Genomic DNA, 20,657 nt, shown 5'->3' on the forward strand with positions numbered 1-20,657 from the left:
TTCTTCAGGTCTCACGTGAGCCAGATACACATGGTGGTGCTTGCATCTGGAATTCATTTGCAGTGGCTAGAGGCCCTGGTATGCCCATTCTCACTCACTCTGTATTTCTCTCTCCCTCTGTCTGTCTCTAAAAAATAAATAAAAAAAGATAAAAATGTCTTTGAAAGAAATTCTTCATAAGGGAGATGGCTCAGCAGTTAGCAGTTAAAGGCACTTGCTTGCAAAGCCTGCCAACCTGAGTTTGATTCCCCAACACTCACATAAAGCCACATGCACAAAGCAGTGCTTACATCTGGAGTTTGTTTGCAGTGACAGGAGTCCCTAGCTCTTTCTCTCTCTCTCTCATACACAAGTAAGTGGATAAAAATGAAAAAGAAGGGCTGGAGAGCTGGCTTAGCGGTTAAGGCACTTGCCTGCAAAGCCAAAGGATCTCAGTACGATTCCCCAAGACCCATGTAAGCCGGATACGCAAGGTGGTGCATGCATCTGGAGTTTGTAGTGGCTAGAAGCCCTGGAATGCCCATTCTCTCTTTTTCTCTCCCCCTATCTGTCTCAAATAAAAATAAATTAAAAAATTAAAAAGGAATTCCTTATAAATTCACCAGCAGTTCCTGTGTTAGTTTAAAACGATTTGCACACGCATGTGTGTGTAAGCACGAGCACGTGTGCGTGCCAGAGCCTTTTGCTGCTGCGAATGAATGTCAGGTGCATCCAGCTTCTGTGAGTGGCTGGGGAACGCAGCTCCGGCCAGCAGGCTGTGCAAGCGAGCGACTGTCGTGAGCCGTCTTCTTACTCACTCTGTCAGTTTCATTCATGAGCTCCAGCAAAGGGCTCTGATTGTCACAGCGTCACCATCATTGCGTGTCACAATGCCGTCAGTCACTCAGGGAGGCAGTGTCAGGAAAGTAGTTGAAGAATGTCAGCCACTGTTAAATTAGGTATTTCTGTTATTCAGATACAATTAGCACGAATATAATTCACAGCTGTGAGACTTGTTTTAACAGACAAATGAACATATTTACATTAATGTATTCCTGGCTTTCAGAAATGTTATTTCTTAATACAAATTACATTGGCATTGCATTATTTTGGAGTTTCTAAATGCTCAAAACTAACATGGTAATGAAATAACAAAATCAACAGTGGAGCTGGAATGTGGCTCAGTGGTCAGCGCTCACCTCCCACGTGCAAGCTCTGGGTTTGTTCTTCAGCGCCACAAGAGCAAATTACCACAACCCCCCAAAACTCCCTCAGACAACAACCCCCACAACAAAGCACCATCCTCCAAAAAGGGTTAAGGGGGCTGGAGAGATGGCTTAACTGTTAAGGAACTTGCCTGCCAAGCCTAAGGATCCAGGTTTGAGTCCCCAGTGCCCATGTAAGCCAGATACGCAGGGCGGTGTGCTTGTGGGTGGAGTTCGTTTGCAGGGCTGGAGGCGCTGTGCGCCCATTCTCTCCCCTGCCTCTTTTCCTCTCTCTCTTCAATAAACAAATTAACAAATAAAACATAATCCTCCCAAAAGCTTTTTAAAAAAGATTAGTATATGTGTGCTATCTGAAAACTGAGGGCCTGGGAAGATGGCCAGTAGTTAAAGGCACTTGCTTTCAAAGCCTGACATTTCCGTCCCCAAACCAACCCTGCAAGCTATTCGCAAAAAGTGGTGGAAGTGCCTGGTGCTCCTTTGCTGTGGCAAGGGGCCCTGGTACACCCTTATACATGTACACGCACACAAATAAACCAATATTAAAAAAGAAAATTAGGCTGGAGAGATGGCTTAGCGGTTAAGGCATTTGCCTACAAAGCCAAAGAACCCAGTTCAATTCCCTAGAACCCATGTAAGCCAGATGCATAAGGTGGTGCATGCGTCTGGAGTCATTTGCAGTGGCTGGATGCGCTGGAGTACCCATTCTCTTTCTCTGCTTCTCTCTGCCCCACACCCTCTCTCTTTCTCTCAAATAAATAAATAAATAAATAAATAAATAAATAAATAAATAAAATAAAGAAAATTGCTGGGTGTAGTGGCACACACTATAGAATGAGTTCCAGGTTAGCCTGGAATGAGATTCTACTTTGAAAAAAAAATTGAAAATAAATCAAATGACTTTTTGCCCTTTTTTGGGGTGGGGTGGGGCTGGCAAATAAAACAAGGGCCTTGCATATGCTAGGCAAATACTGTACCACTGAGTCTCCAGTGAGCTTTTGTTTTGTTTTATTGAGACAGGATCTCACGTAGCCTAGGCTGATCTCTAACTCACAATGTAGGCTGGGGATCGAACCCAGGCCTTTGTGTGTGGTAGGCAAGCACTCTGCCCACTGAGCTCCACCCCGGCCCTCAAGTGGACTTTTTTGGAAGCACCTCTGAAGATGAAAGTGCTTGATTTGTTTGTAAAGCTGAGTTGTGACTTTTCAATCAAGCATGCCAACATGGGTCACCGTAAGACGTTATCCATGGAAAAAAGAAAAGGTTCTGGAAGATGGTGAATCATACAGAGTCTCTGTGCATCGACCCGACCTCACGGGAAGTTGTGTCTGATGGGAACCCTGCAAGTGGTGCCCAGAACTACAGTATTTTCTGATATCAATTTAGAATTTTTTAAAAAAAACATTTATTTATTTAGAGAGAATGGACACACCAGGGTCTCTAGCCACTGCAAACAAACTCCAGATGCATGCGCCACCTTGTTTATCTGGTTTTTCGTGGGAACTGGGGAATCAAACCTGTGTCCTTTGGCCTTGCAGGCCAGTGCCTTAACCACCAAGCCATCTTCCAGCCCCCAATTTAGGATTTTGGAGCTCATCTTTGTAATTTCAGAATTTTAGAATTTGTCACTTATTAAAACATCTAGGGACTGGAGAGATGGTTCAGGTGTTAAAAGGCACTTGCTTGCAAAACCTGAAAGCCTGATGGCCTGGGTTCGGTTCCCTAGCTCCCATGTAAAGCCAGATGCGCAATGCAGCACACGCACCAGGAGTTCATTTGCAGTCGTGGGAGGCCCTGGGGCGCCATACTCACTCTCTGTCTGCCTGTTCCCCCCCCCGTCTGTCTCTCTCTCAAATAAGTAAATAAAAATATTAAAAAAATCTAGAAATGGGGGCTGGAGGGATGGCTTAGCAGTTAAGGCACTTACCTGCAAAGCCAAAGGACCCAGGTTCAATTCCCCAGGACCCACGTTAGCCAGATGCACAAGGGGGCACATACGTCTGGAGTTTGTTTGCAGTGGCTGGAGGCCCTGGTGCACCCATTCTCTGTTCCCCACCTTCTCTCTCTCTCTCTCCCTCCCTCTTCCTCTGTCAAATAAATAAATAAAAGAAAAATATCTTTAAAAAGTCTAGAAATGTGTGGGAAATTCAAATGGTAGTTTCTAATTTTTTTTCCTACCAATCCTTTTTCCGGTCTTTAAAATGGTGTGTGACGATGTTTGAAAAGTATGATCATATTTCTTTCTTGGGTCACTTGCTTTTGTTCAGTGAATATGAGATAGTCACCACTATAAAAAGAGTCATTCTTCGAAGAGAAAGCCACTGAAGTTTGGAATAGCGTGTCACTAAAAAGTGTACCTTAGAGCTCTAGAGTGACTCACCTGCCTAGCATGTGAGACAGACAGACAGACACACGCACTCTCTACATTCTTCCTCATATTCTAGTACTTTGATATCAAGTGTTTTTTAATATTTATTTATTTAATCTTTATTAACATTTTCCATGATTATAAAAAATATCCCATGGTAATACCCTCCCCCCCTACTTTCCACTTTTTATATCAAGTGTTTAAGTCATGGTATTTATTTTATTTTATTTTTTTTGTTTTTTGAGGTAGGGTCTCACTCTAGCTCAGGCTGACCTGGAATTCACTATGCAGTCTCAGGGTGGCTTCGAACTCACGGTGATCCTCCTACCTCTGCCTCCCAAGTGCTGGGATTAAAGGCGTGCGCCACCACGCCCGGCAAGTCATGGTATTTTTTATATCTAAAAGTTCTGTTTAAATATTCAAACACTTAACGGAAGCTATGCTCTGGTGTAATCTGTGGAGGTGTGTGAAGCGATTCTCATAATGGCCACTAGAGGTCAGCACTTACCTGCCTTTGAAACTGCTCTGCGGGAGGAACTTAGAAACATTTGGAGATGTGACTAGAGAAACCCCGATACAGTAGAGGTTGGTTTTCTGTTGTGTGGGAGCTCAGAAGACCTCGTCAGGGTCAGTCACAGCCATGAGCCCTCTTCTGTGACAGTGCCTTTCTCACCTTGATGGAATGTACTCTGTTTTTTTAAAAAATGTTTTATTTATTAATTTGAGAGAGACACAGAGAGAGGGAAAGAGAGAGAGAGAGAGAGAGACAGACAGAGACAGAGAGACAGAGAGAGAGAATGGGTGTAGCAAATCCTATAGCCACTGCTCATGAACTCCAGATGCACATGTCACCTTGTGCATCTGGCTTATGTGGGTCCTGGGGAATTGAATCTGGGTCCTTAGGCTTCATAGGAAGCACCTTAACCGCTACGCCATCTCTGTAGCCCAGACTGTACCCCTGAAAGTATGAGCCAGAGTCACCTCTTCCTGAGGTCACTTCTGGTCAGGTACTTTGCCACAGCAGTGAGAAAGGTAGCTAACTCGCCTCTCTGCTCACCACTTGCTCCCTGCAGATAGCCTCAATATTCACAGCCTTCTGCAGTTGTGCCACCAGCTGGGGACCGGGTTCCCAACACATGATTTTTTTTTAATGGGGGGGGGGGGGGAGAAAGAGAGAGAAAATGGGCACGCCAGGGCCTCTAGTCACTGCAAATGAACACCAGATGCATGCGACCCCTGTGCATCTGGCTTATGTGGGTCCTGGGGAATTGAACCTGGGTCCTTTGTCTTTGCAGGCAAGCACCTTAACTGCTAAGCCATCTCTCCAGCCCTCAAAGCTAGCTTTTTAAAGGCAGTTTTAGTCAGAGATTAAGGTCCAAAGAGAGAACCAGGAGATACCACCCCATATGCCATCTCACCCGGACACAGTGAAACTCTTGGCAGAAATGGAAGTCATATCTGATTGAGATATCTACTGCTGCCCAGTATAGCGCTGCCTAGACAGATGGCCCTGGGTGGGCTGGCCCGGGGATCGCCCTCAAGCTAGCCCATGATTTTGTGTGTGTGCGCGCGTGCATGGGGGGGGGGCTCTACTCGAACCATGGCTGACCTTCAAAGCATTACCCAAGGGTGCACACTTTGCAGCCTTTGTGCACAGTGATGGCGCCGGAGCTGCATGGTGCCAGCATCCTGGGTGCTTTGTGTGCTCGTTTACATATGAAAAGTGTCTACAGAAGGGTTTGGAGATTTTGGACATCCCTCTCTTTTGTGGCCAGAGGCTTTGGTGGAGGAGAGAGCCTTGAAGGGGAGAAAGGATTTTGGTGGTGGAGCTGGTGGCTGGGGGGAGTAGGCGACCCTTCTTCCAGGAAGCAAGTAGGAAGCCCAGGGTGGCACGCCAAGCAGTGAGGTTGGTGGAGGCGTGGCACCTTGGTGGTCAGGGAGAGTCACTTGGGAGGTGAAGGCGCTTTGCTTGGGCATGGATTACCACATCAGAGTATGGGTTCCTAAGGTTAGCATGGGTTACAAAGGAATAGTTTATTACCATTTTGCAGTGCTGGGATTGAGCCAAAGGCCATGTGCTTGCTGGGCACCCATTCTACCACGGAAGTGCACCCGCCCCAGGCCCGGGACACACTTGTCTCGGGTAGAGTGGAGCTCCCTTGCCCTTTTGTCCCATTTCCTAGTAGGATCAGAGCTGTGATTTAAGAAAGAACCCAGTTTGCGCATATGGAATGAGACTTGGGGATGAAGGGATAACAAGGGATGGAATGGAAAAGGATGGATTAGAGCATTACAGAGACAAAGTAAGGGCAGGCAGGGTTGGTGTGAGGGGCAGGGCCTGGCAGGAGAGGAAGCTAACAGAGAGAATGGCCATGCCATGGAGGCCAGTGGCCGAACTGGGAAAGAGTAATCCACTCTGCTGAAGGGAAGAGAAGATGGCTCCTGGTTTGTGGACCTGCTGCAGAAGGGAAGAGAAGATGGCTTCTGGTTTGTGGTTTGTGGACTTCTGCAGGAGGAAAGAAGATGGCTCCTGGTGTGTGGACCTTCTGCAGAAGGGAAGAGAAGATGGCTCCTGATGTGTGGACCTTCTGCAGGAGGAAAGAAAAGATGGGTCTTGGTTTGTGGACCTGCTGTTCGAGATGCTAATGGAGCATGTGGGGAGAGTTGTCTGTTACTTGTCCCAGTTCCAGATCACACTCACGTTGCCTGTTTCTGGTATTTATTGGTGGCTGAGCAAAAACCGGGGGGTGGGGTGGGGGGAGACAGGGATCTCCCTGGAGAAACTCCCAAGGGAGCACGTGCTCCTGGAGATGCAGGTTCCAAGACATAGAAGACAGGGCTCAGGAGATGTTTGAGAAGACAGATGGAGGACTCCATGGTCACTTTCTTTCTTTTAAGTAGTTTACTATTTATTTCTGAGGGGGGGGGGAGGGAGGGAGGGGGAGGGAAAGAAAGAGAAAGATGGGCATGCTGGGACCCCTGCTGCTCCAGATAAACTCAGATGCATGCACCACTTTGTGCATCTGGCTCTAGGTGAGTACTGGGGAATTGAACCCAGGCCATTAGACTTTGCAAGCCATCTCTCCCGTTCACCATTTTTACTATGTATTCCAGCCAGAGAGGTGCTTTGGAAACGTGCGTGGAATACCTCTCTACCATACAACCCAGAGTGCTGTACATCAAGTTGGAACCCCTTTTTTATTTTACTTTGTGGAGGGAGGACTAGACTCTATCATCACTGGAGTGAGGGGCTGGCGGAGGGACAGAGAGAGCTAGTGACTGTGAAGATGAGGGGGCAGCATGTGCCAAATTTCTTGGTGAAGTTGGCCACACGGTTTTCTTTCAGGTTGTCTTTTTCCACCTATAAGAATGCTAGAGACTCTAAGCTGGGCATGGTGGCTCACACCTTTAGTCCCAGCACTTGGGAGGCAGAGGTAGGAGGATCACTGTGAGTTCGAGGTCACCCTGAGACTACATAGTGAATTCCAGGTCAGCCTGTGCTAGAGTGAGACTCTACCTCGAAAAACCAAAATAAATTATATATATATATATATGAAAGGAATACTAGAGATACGCAAGTGATGGGCTCTAAGGTAAGGACAGAGGTGTTGGGTTCAAATGTGATTGAGGGGACAGTTTATTGCAACGTGTCTTTGTTCCCTTGATAAATGACAGCTCATATCATATTGTGTTCACTTATACTAGAAACAGTCTTATATGCATGTTAGATGGTTGAAGCATATACCTTGGTGAGAGAGGGTTTTTTTTTTTTTTGCTTTAATTTGCACTGAAAACATAATCCATATATGTGCTACTTTTGGTAATTATTTCTCCTGTTGACATTTTTCTCAGTCCTCTGATGTTGTCCCAATTACCTTTGACAGCTACCACAATGTTCGAAGCGGGAAAGGACAAAAGAAATCCAGACGAATTTGCAGTGGCCCTTGATGAAACTCTTGGAGACTTTGCCTTTCCAGACGAGTTTGTCTTCGATGTTTGGGGAGCCATCGGTGATGCCAGACATGGCTGACGGTGTGGGGTGCACCGGCGGCTCTGCAGACACAAATCACCCATATTCTTTTCAAAGAAACCCTTCTAAGAGCTCTTACGTACCTTGATGGACTCTGATTTAGCTTTACATGTATGAAATACATTCTTTGAAACATAATTTTGATTTCTGTGTACTTTTTAAATGTAGTTGGCTTGTGTAGCATGCTCAAGATGGATGACCTAAAATATAATCAATTTTAATATTTGTTTAAATGCTTTTAAACTTAAGTTTTAAGAAGTATTTTCACACAGCTAGTTTTGTTGTATGCTAACCTTGATTCTTCATTTTCTTCATTAAATAGTTGATTACAATAGCTTTGTAGTTTTTTTCAAAATCTTTAATATAATGAAGATTAGGATTGGAGTTTGATTTACCTTGTATTATCTTTGTTTGTTACTCTAATGAGTAGGGTATGTTCAGAAAATGAAATGTGAATAATTCTCACCATGGGCCTACAATCATTTCTTTTTTATACTTTGGCCCTTTTTTTTTTTTTTATTGACGACTTCCATACTTACTGACAATAAACCATGATAATTTCCTCCACTCCCCCACTTTCCCCTTCAGAAATCCACTCGGTATCATATTCTCTGTCTCTCTGTTAGTCTGTATTTTATTTTGATGTCATCATCTTTTCCTCCTATTGTGAGGGGCTTGTGAAGGTAGTGCCAGGCACTGTGAGATCATAGATATGGAGACCAGTTTCTGTCTGGACATTGACATTGTAATTCCTTTGGCTCTTACATTCTTTCCGCCACCCCTTCCTCAGTGGACCCTGAGCCTTGGCGAGTGTGATAGAGATGTCTCAGTGCTGAGCACTTGAGCCTCTGTCACTTCTCCACACTGTGGTGACTTTGTATTTACCTTTTTAAATCTAATGAGTCAGGAAAGGGAGATTTCTTTTCGCCTGTTGTTTTCTATGACCTTGTTTTTCTTGTTTTTAAGAATAAAGAGTGATTGATGCTTGAGTTCGTGTGTCTTTGTCAGTGCTCTTAGAACCTGTGTCGGAACTCCGCTGTGCTGAGAGTGCGCGCGCGTGGAAAGGGGAAGTGGGAGGCAGGGTAGAGCCACCTGCGCCTCAGGTTTTCCTTTCTTCTTCATGTCTTAAAGTATTGTCTGTTTTTTTCACTCATAGCTGCTTTTATGCTACCCTTTAAAATTTTATGTTATTTTATTTGGTTTTTCAAGGTAGAGTCTTGCTCTAGCCCAGACTGACCTGGAATTCACTGTGTATTCTCAGGGTGGCCTTGAACTCACAGCAGTCCTCCTACCTCTGCCTCCCGAGTGCTGCGATTAAAGGCATGCGCCACCATGCCCAGCCTAAATAATTATAAAAATATGTATACATATACGTACACACATATATCTATATATCTATATCTATCTAACTATATGTATATATATATACATATACATATATACATATATATATATATATATATTTTTTTTTTTTTTTTGAGGTAGGGTCTCATCATAGCCCAGGCAGTTCAGTGTGTCGTCTCATGGTGGCCTTGAACTCGAGGTGATCCTCTTACTGCTCTCTCCTGCTGGGATTAAAGGTGACCACGCCCAGCATTATGTTGCCCTTTATAAACAGCGGGGAAAAGTTTTATATTCTTTGTGGCATTTTGCTTTTGAAACGTATTTACTTAGGAAATAACTATATTTGAGGAGATCTTTTTGGGGAGGGGAAGGGTTAAATAGCAATCTTTTTTTAGCTTCCTAAATTTTAGAGGAAATGCTACTAGAAGTTGATCCCTCTACCCCATGTGGAAATAAAGTAGGAAAGGAGAATTGAAAAGTGTATTAGTCTGTTATTTTAGAGTTCTGACACCCTTCCTTTAAACCTTACTTTATTGAGAAAATTGAGGGGAAGTGACAGTTTTGTCACTCTTATTTGACATTCCACTGATGAAAGAGACATGGAAATGAAGGGTTTCAACGCAGACCATTTAATAAGGCTGAGCCAGGCGCGACCGTACCCGCTTCTAAAGTGTTAGATGAAAATGCCAGGCGCTGCCACAGTCATCAGAAATAATAGCTGGGAATATGTTTTCTAGGAGACCAGTAGCGATGCCCTTTTTATACTGGGTTATTGCTGTTGTTTTCTGCCAAACTTATTTTTACTGCCATCCAGCCCTCTGTCACATAAGTTTCGTGTTACAAAACCTTTGCCTGCTTAACCTGAAACCCGTGAGATGCTGTTGGAGTCACTAGAAGTAGCTTATGGGATAGAGACCGTTTTATTGCCCGTGACTGTCATTTGAAAATGGAATCCAGCTCAGGCTGTGATTTGTGGCACTTGTGTAGTGAGTTTCTTTTGGAGGTTTTGAAAAAAAAACTATTAAACCTTAATATCACCTTTCTTAGAAAGACATAAAAAAGGTAAAAGAGCCACAGTTTTAATAATTTATTTATTTTGAGAGAGAGAGAGAGAGAGAGAGGCTTAGAGAGCAAGAGCCAGACAGACATGTAGAGAGAGATTGGGCCCACCAGGGCCTCTAGCCACTGCAAATGAACTCCAGACACATGTGCCACTTTGTGCATCTGGTTTAAGTGGGTCCTGGGGAATGGAACCTGGGTTCTTAGACATCACAGGCAAGTGCTTTAACCACTAAGCCATTTCTCCAGTCCCCAAAGTTTTAGAAACAGGAAATTTATTGGCTGACCCAGGAGGCCTATAGAAACATTGTAGTTAGAATGAAAACAAACAACCAAACATGAGATTTGAAATGATTGTTCTCATCGTTGTCATCACTATTGTTTTTCTTGGTGTGTGTATAGTATGTAGGGCGTGGTGTGTGCATGTGTATGTATGTGTGTGTGTATGCATGGCGCCCACGTGCCTGCCAGCAGAGGCCAGAGGAGAACCTCAGGTGTCCTCTGTGACTCACTCATGTGTTTCCCTGACACAGGCGTCTCACTGAGCATGGCGCTGCCTTTTCCGGCAGACTTGCTCACCAGCAAGTCCCAGTGATCCTCTGGTTTTTACCCTCCGCAGGACTGGGGTAAGGCGTGTATAGCCATGCCTAACTTTCTCTGTGGGCCATGAGCATCTCACTCAGGCCCCCTTTCTGGTCCTTGGGCTTGTGTGGCCAGCGCTCTTGGCCAGTGAGCCAGCTCTCCAGCCCCGTCACCACTGTTTCTCAGTCTTGCTGCATTTTCTCGCACTGGTCCTAGGCTCAGGCCATCCTTCTGCCTCAGCCTCCCGAGTAGGTGGAACCTCAGGAGCTTGCCACCGGGCCTGGGGACTCACTGTCTGTTACTGACCGGTATCACTTTTTCCTCATTGGGGTATGCGGGAAGACGGAAACCTGGTGCCATCTCTCTGTGATTTGTGGGATGTGAATGCCACGGTGATCTTTCTAGAACTTTGACATGTGAGATACTAATATCCACGGGCAGCTGTCACCATTGCCCGTGAGCATTCAAAGGCCACTGGCATTCCCAAGCGCGTCCGCTGGGCCCGGGTGCTGTGTGCGCTAACAGCATTTCCCTTGAGATGTTTTCCTCTCGCATCTACTGCGAAGTGGAGAGCAAGGGCAGTCCTGCGGGGCATCTTGCTTGCACACACTGAAGATATGTCTGCTTGTGAACTTTGAGTCTTTTTTCAACTCAAAGTGAAGAATTAATTTTAGCATTCATGTAAGCGTGGGATACTCCCATCATGAAACAACTCACTCTTTAAAAAAATTATTTTATATAAAACATAGCAGAAGTGTTACAGGAAATGGGTCACCTCACCTAATCCTTAGCAAACTCATGAGGTAGGGAATGTTCACTACTACTTTAAAGATAAAAAAAAAAGGTCGTGGGAAATTAAATCATTTGCTCAAGGGCACATACTTGTTTAATGCCAAAGACAGGATTTGAACTCAGCTTTGAGTTTAAACCCTGAACTCTCAGCAAAGCTAATTCTGTTAATCTTTTACCAGAATAACATAAAATGTACTAGTCACTCAACCGGGGAAAGTTGTGTAGGGACTGAAAGCTCAGAGGGCAAGGTTATAGATTCAATTAACTGTTCTCCTTCTGCGTTAAGGAACTAACTGGTTCCCTGGATATCAGGCCAAGAGGAAGTAGGTTTAAATGGCTAAGTGATTGATTTTAGAATAAGAAATCATATGTGGAATGATTCAGTGGTTCTTTATGTTAAGAAAACTGAAGTTAGCAATAATTAAGTCTGAAATTTTTACTTAACAGCGTAGTCATTGGAATTTGGCTTAAAAAAGCATTACGAAAACAGAGATCTAGATTCATTCTTGGAGAGTGGGAACCAGCCTTAGGGGTCTTCCAAAACTTCTCCTGGTTACACTGATTTCGTGGTTTAATTGATCTGACTTGGGTTCAGCGTATGTTGCTTTCTGGACTCATTGTTTACAACAGAAGACAGGTTGGGACAAATGCTGTGTTTGTTAGGTGTTTTTTTTTTATGGCATGGAGAAACGTTTTGAAAAAGTAGTTCGCCATCAACTTCCCTTGTGCTGCTGACTGTGTGAAAACGCTGTTGCCATTTGAGGTTTCATGGACCATGGAGTCTTATCATAACCACCGCAACACTAAGTTCTGAGGAATGAATCGGGAAATTATGTTACTTCAGAAGGCCCATTTCTGGGTAAAGCCTTTAATTTTTATGCCAAAAGGGTGAGTAGATAGAGATGACTATAAATTCCCTTAATATATTCCCCATTCCTGTTTGTTCTATACATGAAGTTGGCCAATTTCAACATATTAACTTGTCTGAGTTAATGAACAAGGAACACCCAAAATATTTTCTTTAACAGCCAAAGAAGACTATGCATAACTGTTGATTAAAAAAAAGAAGAGAATAATCACATTCCTTCCCAGAGGATCAAATATTCACTTGTAGCAGGAACGGGTTTATTGAATTCCCATCTAAGTGAGGTCCAGGGCCATTCTGAAGTAGAACGGTACAATAGAAACAGAGAGGGTGTTTAAGTGGTGGTCATCCTAAAGTTCTGTGGACTGTTTCTGACTCTGTTTTCTTGGTGAAGATTGCTAATCATCTTGGGTTACTCTCTTAAGAGGCGTTAACTGTGTTCTAGAAGGATTTGCCAAGGTGATCTAATCCTTCTTTCGTGGGTGAAAGCCATTTCGCTTCTCTCACCTGGCTGGCCCAGGGGACAAATACCTCAGCCCACTGAGCTATTTCTTCTTGTTCCTACCTTGTCTGACCAGTAGGTGGCACTGCCCGTCCCGACTGCTTCCTCAGGGCTAGCGTTTTCTGGTGAACTTGAACAGCAAGTCAGGTGCACATGGAGTGCATTCTGACTGTCTAGTCTGATTTCTGAGCTATCTGTGGTGCCACTAAGTAGAGCCCCCTTCAGAAAGTGTCTTCAGTAGCCAGGCGTGGTGGCTCACTAGCTGAATCCCAGCACTTGGGAGGCAGAGGTAGGAGGATCGCCACGAGTTCAAGTACACCCTGAGACAACAGAGTGAATTCCAGGTCAACCTGAACTAGATAGATACCCTATCTTGAAAAGTGTCCTCGGTGCCCAGCGTCGTTTCTGAACCTGCAGTTGTGTTTTGTGATCTCCCAAGGTGTTCAGGCTGCACGGCTAATTCTGCCCATGCTCACTCACCAAGGCAACTCAGAGGCCAAGAAACCACTAAGCGCTGAAGAGAAGCAGAAGTGATCACGGTGGGCTGGAGAGATGGCTTAGTGGCTAAGTGCTTGCCTGTGAAGCCTAAGGATCCTGGTTCAAGGCTCGATTCCCCAGCACCCACGTTAGCCAGATGCACAAGGGGGCACACGCATCTGGAGTTCGTTTGCAGTAGCTGGAAGCCCTGGCACGCCCATTCATTCTCTCTCTATCTCTATCTGCCTCTTAAGCGGGAAATGGCTTAGCGGTTAGAGCCTTTGACTCTGAAGCCAAAGGACCCCGGTTCGAACCGCCGGGACGTACGCAAGCCCAAGACACCAGGTGGCGCTCGTGTGTTCTAGCTGCCTCTTTCTCTCTGTCCCACTCAAATAAATAAATAAAAATAAACAATTAAAAAAAAAGAAGTGATTACGGTGAATAGCCTGTGAAGGTTATAGATGCCTTCATGCCACACATTAACAATTCAAAACACAATTTGTGACTTCCAAAGAAAACAGAAAATTATGAATTATTTGCTTGAATAAATAACATTGAAGTTCATAATCAATATTGTATAATTATTTCACATCTATAAATAATCCACAAAAAACTTTTGCCATCATTAAGGTCAAATCCTGATCAGAGGTTGATTCATGTATGACTGCTTAAATAGCTGTCAGTTGAACTAACTTTTTGTTACTTCTGATATTTTTCATATTTAGTAATTTACCTACACATTGAAGCTACAACATGGTGTATTTATCATAGGTTTATTTTTATGAATTGTATTTTTTATTAATTAATTTTCTATTAACAACATCTATGATGATGGATTAAACAATATCCCATAGTAATGTCCTCCCCCCCACTTTGAAACTCCATAACATAAACTTCATAACATCCCCTCCCCTTCTCCATCAGTCGCTCTTTTATTTTTTATGTCATGATCTTTTCCTCCTATTCTGATGGTCTTGTGTAGGTAGTGTCAGGCACTGTGAGGTCATGGATATCCAGGCCATTTTGTGTCTGGGGGGAGCACATTATAAGGAGTCTTCCTTTGGCTCTTACCTTCTTTCTGCCACCTCTTTTGCAATAGACCCTGAGCCTTGGAAGGTGTGATAGAGATATTGCAGTGCTGAGCACTCCTGTCACTTCTTTCCAGCACCATGATGCCTTCTGAGTCATCCCAAGGTCACTGCCATCTGAAAAGAGAAGGTTCTCTACCAAAAGTGAGAGTAGCATTATGAACATTAAGAGAAGTGCTTACTGTGCAGTTTGATGAGCATAGCATGTACATTTAGCCAGACAGCAACAGACGTTACAGCCCCAGGGCTCATAACTACCCGTTTTAGGTTTTCAGTATCGGCGATGTATTCCCTCCCATGGAGCAGGCTTCCAGTCCAATTGGAGGGCAGTTGGTTTCCACCATGACAGACGTGCCACTATTGCACCCGTTGGCTCATTTGGCCTGGCTGGCCAAATATAAGCCTTCCAGTGTCCACTGTTGAGTATCTTCACTGGTAATTTCTCTTTCTCCCATTGAACTGCATGCAGAATGGCTTCTTCCAGCTTTCTGTCAGCTGGTCTACATGGAAGAGGTTATCAGCTCAGTTCCAGAAGGATTTACCAGTGGCCTTGCAGCCCAAGCATGTGGAGTCTTCAGCAATAGGGTCTTACCATCTAGTCCTGGTGGGAAACCAAGGACCTCAGCAATGGCCTGTAATATTTTGGGGGAATCAGGGACCTCCCTGGCCAACAACTCACTGGAAGGTATCCCATCCCTGGCACTGAAAATTTTCTAGCAGCAATCTACAGCTCCTGAGTGTTCTATTGTCCAAAAAAGTAGGTTTTCATATGATTTATTTATATCCTCTTATATTTTGATTTGTATTTTTTAAAAAATATTTTATCAGGCTGGAAAGATTGCTTAGTGGTTAGGCACTTGCCTGTGAAGCCTGAGGGCCCTGGTTCGAGGCTGGATTCCCCAAGACCCATGTTAGCCAGATGCACAAGGGGGCACCTGTGTCTGGACTTCATTTGCAGTGGCTGGATGCCCTGGTGCGCCCATTCTCTCTCTCTAACTGCCTCTTTCTCTCTCTGTCAGTCACTCTCAAATAAATAAATAAAAAATTAAAAAATTATTTATTTGACAGAGAAAGAGGCAGGGAGAGGGAGAGAGAGAGAGAGAGAGAGAGAGAGAGAGAGAGAGAGAGAGAGGGAGGGAGGGAGGGAGAGAATGGGCACACCAGGGTTCTAACCGCTGCAAACAGACTTCAGATCCCAGGGCTCACCGGCGGAATCCTAGGTGAGATCTAGGTTCACTGAGAGACTCTGTCCCATCTACAATCTGGAGAGCCATAGAGGAAGACACCAGATGTCAACCTCTGGACTTTATTCACTTGTGCACACATGTGCACCCACACACTTACCACACAGGTATGCACATGCGACCCCTACCCAAGATTTAATTATGGAGAACATGATAGTTTCTGATTTTTAAAAAAATTATTTTATTTTTTTATTTGCAAGCACAGAGATATGGGGGTGGGAGGGAGAGGATGGGCTCACCAGGGCCTCCAGCCACTGTAAACAAACTCCAGACACATACGCACCTTGTGCATCTGGCTTACATGGGTACTGGGGAATCGAACCTGGGTCCGTAGGCTTTTCAGGCAAATGCCTTAACTACTAAGCCACATTCTAGTCTCCCCCCACCCTTTTTAAAATATTTTGATGTTTTATGTTTTGAGCAGTGAGAGAGGTTGAAGAGTCACTGAGCCCAGAATTCTTGGAAGGACTCAAAGGAAGGCCTAACACCATCTCCGCTCCGGGACATCACACTTGTGCTCTGTTTGCTGCAGGCTCGTGCCTGTCTCTCTCAAGGCAAACTCTGCTCAGAATTTGAGTTTTAAATGGGGACTGGAGCACTGGCTCAGTGGTAAAGATGTTTGCTTGCAAAGCTTGCTGGTTCAGTTCTATGGTACCCACATAAAGCCAGATGTGCAAAGTGAAGCATGCATCTGGGGTTCACGTGCAGTGGCAAAAGTGGCCATTCTCTCTCAAATAAATAACCAGAAATCATAAGAGGAAGTTGATGAATATAGTTATTGGATATATGTAAAAATATCAAGATACATCACCAGATGTTAATGCCTTAAGACAAATCATCTACACTGGAGGATTTTATTTTTGAAAACATGAAGTAAAATGAACTTCAATGACAATTGTTGAGTTTGGCGGCATGTGGAAGCTGCTGGCGCTCTCCTCTCTCTGCGTGTGTGCCACGTGGCACACAACTTGCCAGCTTTTAGTTGAGGTCTCAACGACTAGGCTAGAATCCTCTGGTGGTTTTTTTTTTTTTTTTTTTAATATATTTGAGAGGGATGGAGAGAAAGAGGCAGATAGAGAGAAAGAATGGGTGTGCCAGGGTCTCCAGCCACTGCAAACGAACTCCAGACACATGTGCTACCATGTGCATTTGGCTTATGTGGGTATTTTATTTTCCTTATTGGTGATTAAAATATTCCAATTTTCTTAATTTATTTTAAGAAAAAAAATTTGTTTTTACACACGTGTAGTTCATTTGAAAGAATTGCTTTAAGGTAGCTCCATCATTTCAGAGTCACTCATTGCAGAGGTTATAGATGCACAATATTAAGGACCTAATAGGCTGTTAACTGACTAGATAAGCAAGTGGCTTGTTTTGTATCACTCTTGCCCGTGCAAAAGCACTGTCTGGTTAATTACATATTTACTTTTAAATTGGATTTACGAGCAATCCTAGATGACAGCAGTACTTTTCCTTGTGTGCTCTAAGAATGGAATGGCGATTCTCTTTTCATTGTTTTAGCCATTGCTCCTTTTCTTTTAAAATATTTTCTTTATTTATTTGACAGAGAGAGAGAGAGAAGGAGAGAATGGGCGCACCAGGGCCTCCAACTACTGCAAACAAACTCCAGACACATGTACCCCCTTGTGAATCTGGCTTACATGCATTCTGGGGAATTGAACCAGAGTCCTTAGGCTTTGCAGGCAAATGCCTTAACCACTAAGCCATTTCTCCAGCCTGTCATTGCTTCTTAATTAGTATAAGTCCATGTGTGATGGTCTGTGTGCTGAGGCATTGGGTCATTCTCACAATAGATATTTTCACTTTGGTTTTAAAAGTTGAAGACAATTTTATTTGTTATTTATTTATTTTTCTTTTATTTATTAGAGACAGAGAGGAGTGGGGGGAGAGAGAATGGGCATGCCAGGGCTTCTAGGCACTGCAAACTACAGATGCATGTGCCACCATGTACATCTGGCTTATGTGGGGCCTGGAGAATTGAACCTGTGTCCTTAGGCTTCATAGGCAAGTGCCTTAACCACTAAGCCATCTGTCCAGCCCTTAAAAAAATTTTTTTTTATTCTTTTGCTTTTTGAGATAGGGTCTTGCTATGTAGCCCAGGCTGGCTTTGAATTTGTGGCAATCCTTCTGCCTCAGGTCCTGAGTGCTGTGTGTGCCTCGATGTGTTAAGTGCCATAAGCAGAACAGTTGGTGCCACTGTAAGCGTCTTGACTAGGCACTAGCAGCAATATGAATAAAGTATGCCTATGCTACTCAACATTCTACACAACAAAACTGGGCTTAGGGTTTAATTTTGGCAAGAAAATAGAGAATGTGTAACATAAACTAATTTGTTTTCTGATTTTTATTTTTTAGTATTTTCACACATTATATTTTGAGAGTATATACCCCACATTACCCTCCCTTATGACCCTCATGCTCACTGCACTTCTCATAACTAGAACTCTTCTTGTAGCTCAGGCTGCCCTCAAACTCATGATAATTCTTCCCATTCAGCCTCCCAAGTCCTGGGACTGTAAGCAAGAGCCACCACGCTCAGATGCAGTTTAGTGTGTGTGTGTGTGTGTGTGTGCGCGAGCGCGCGCGCCAAGCAGAAAGAGAAATGCTGGAGCTGTTACAGTTCCTGAAATCAAATTATTTTTACATGGAAACAAAGATCACATGGCACTGGCACAAAAACAGAGATGTGGACTTCTGGAATAAAATAAGAGAGCAGAGAGGTAAACGCAAGCAGTCCGTCTTCGGATGTGACCGTAGACCCTGGGTCAATACAGTGATGGAAGGATCATGAGACAAAGGATCCAGACAAGCTCTACCCAGAACCATCCTGACATAGCAAATGTGTGTCAGTTTTAAACTGATAACTGTGGGTAACTTATCAGCAATACAAAATACTACACGTTTGCCTGGAAAGGAGGCCAGAACCATCTCAAAGACCACAAAAAAGAAACATACTGAAGATACTAAGAAGATAATTCATCTTTTACCTTTTCAAGGTATGTTTTGCTTAATGGATACTAGATTTTTTATATAAAATTAAAATATATTTAATAAAATGTTGTATTTTAAAAGCCATTTTTATTTATTTGCAAGCAGAGAGAGAGGAGAGATAGAAAGAATGGGCATGCCAGGGCCTCTAGCTGTTGCAAACAAACTCCAGATGCATGCTCCACTTTGTGTATCTGGCTTTATGTGGGTACTGGGGAATCAAACCTGGGTTGTTAGGCTTTGCAGGCAAGTGCCTTACCCATTAGAAATCTCTCTAGTCCAAAACATTATAGTTTAATAAAGACATAGAAAAGTTGAAGGTAAAAGTAAAACCACACAATTTTACTACACAGATATAACTAAAATATTATTATTATATTGTTATTATTATTAATTTATTTGTGTGTGTGTGTGTGAGAGAGAGAGAGAATGGGCATGCTAGGGCCTCGAGCTGCTGCAAATAAACTCTAGATGCATGTGCCATCTTGTGCAACTGGCTTACATGGGTCCTGGGGAATAGAACATGGGTCCTTTGGCTTTGCAGGCAAGTGTCTTAATTTCTAAGCCATCCCTCCAGCCCTAAGATATTATTATTCATTTTATTTGAGAGAGCAAGAGAGGGGGGAGAGAGAGGGAGAGAGAGAGGAAATATGGGTGTGCCAGCGCCTTCAGCCATTGCCAACAAACTTGTGTATGTGGCTTATGTGGGTCTTGGGGAATCTAACCTGGGTCCTTTGGCTTTGCAGGCAAGCACCTTAACCATTAAGCCAAATCTTCAGCCCTGAAATATTATTTTGATGCAAATTTCTCTGATTTTTTCTTTGTTTCTCTCTCTCTTTTTCTTGCGAAATCAAGATTATGCTCGTCCTCCTCTTGCCTGGAAATGGGATGGCTGGCATCCACACCACTCCTGCCGTGCCTCCTTGACATGGTGGGCCGCACTCCCTGCAACTGTCAGCCAGAAATAGCTGTCATTTCCTGTCACAGCCAGCAAGTCACTCGTATAGACAAGCAGCTCTAAGGAGCGAGGCTGGCCTCAAGCTCGCCATTCTCCTGTCTTAGCCTCCTGAGTGCTGGGGTTACAATGTGGACCTCCATACCCTGCTGGGCTAGAACCCATTTTGGAATTCATGTTGAATCTACACAAAGCTGCCAGCAATTTAAAAAAATGTTGAATTCTGGGTTGATGGGATGGCTTAGCAGTTATGATGTTAGCCTGCAAAACTAAAGGACACAGGCTCAAGTCCCCAGGACCCATGTAAGCCAGATGCCCAATGTGACACATGCTTCTGGAGTTTGTTCACAGCGGCTGATGGCCTGGGTGTACTCATTCTCTCTTCCTCTTCCTCTGTAAAATAAGCATAAACATAAACATAAAAATAAAAATAAAAAAATTTAGGGGGCCGGGTGTGGTGGCGCACACCTTTAATCCCAGCACTCAGGAGGCAGAGGTAGAAGGATCGCTGTGAGTTCAAGGCCACCCTGAGACTACAGAGTTAATTCCAGGTCAGCCTGGACCAGAGTGAGATCCTACCTCAAAAAAACAAAAAAACAAAACAAAACAAAACAAAAAAAAATTTAGGGGCTGAAGAGATGGCTTAGTGGTTAAGGCATTTTCCTGAAAAGCCAAACGATCCTGGTTTGACTCTCCAGGACCCATGTAAGCAAGATGCACAAGGTAGCACATGCATCTGGAGTTCTTTGTAGTGGCTGGAGGCCCTGGTGCACCCATTCTCTCTCCCTCTCTCTCTGCCTCTTTTTCTCTCTCAAATAAACAAATAAAATATATTAAAAAAATTAAACCAGGTGTGGTGGCACATGCCTTTAATCCCAGCACTTGGGAGGCAGAGGTAGGAAGACAGCCGGGTGTTCAAGGCCACCCTGAGACTATGTTGCAGACAGGTTCGCATTGCAGGTAGAAATCACCCAAGAGTGGCTTGTGGGAAAAAAGGTTTATTTTGGCTTACAAGCTTGAGGGGGAAGCTCCACGATGGCAGGGAAAATGACAGCATGAGCAGAGGGTGGACATCACCCCCTGGCCAACATAAGGTGGACAATAACAACAGGAGAGTGTGCCAAGCACTGGCACAGGGAA

General features: G+C 44.0%; 1 protein-coding gene across 2 annotated transcripts in view; it reads left to right on the forward strand.

The window, feature by feature from the left end:
* Gipc2 (GIPC PDZ domain containing family member 2) overlaps nt 1–8,198 on the forward strand; it is a 90,583-nt gene extending 82,385 nt beyond the window's left edge. For both annotated transcript variants that reach the window (XM_045138449.1, XM_045138450.1), the window contains one exon: nt 7,455–8,198. In XM_045138449.1, the coding sequence (XP_044994384.1) occupies nt 7,455–7,600 (146 nt within the window). In that variant the 3' untranslated portion in view covers nt 7,601–8,198. The remainder of the gene's footprint in view (nt 1–7,454) is intronic.
* The last annotated feature ends 12,459 nt before the right edge of the window (nt 8,199–20,657 follow it).

This window comes from Jaculus jaculus, chromosome 19 (assembly GCF_020740685.1).
Source record: "Jaculus jaculus isolate mJacJac1 chromosome 19, mJacJac1.mat.Y.cur, whole genome shotgun sequence".
Classification (NCBI taxonomy): domain Eukaryota; kingdom Metazoa; phylum Chordata; class Mammalia; order Rodentia; family Dipodidae; genus Jaculus; species Jaculus jaculus.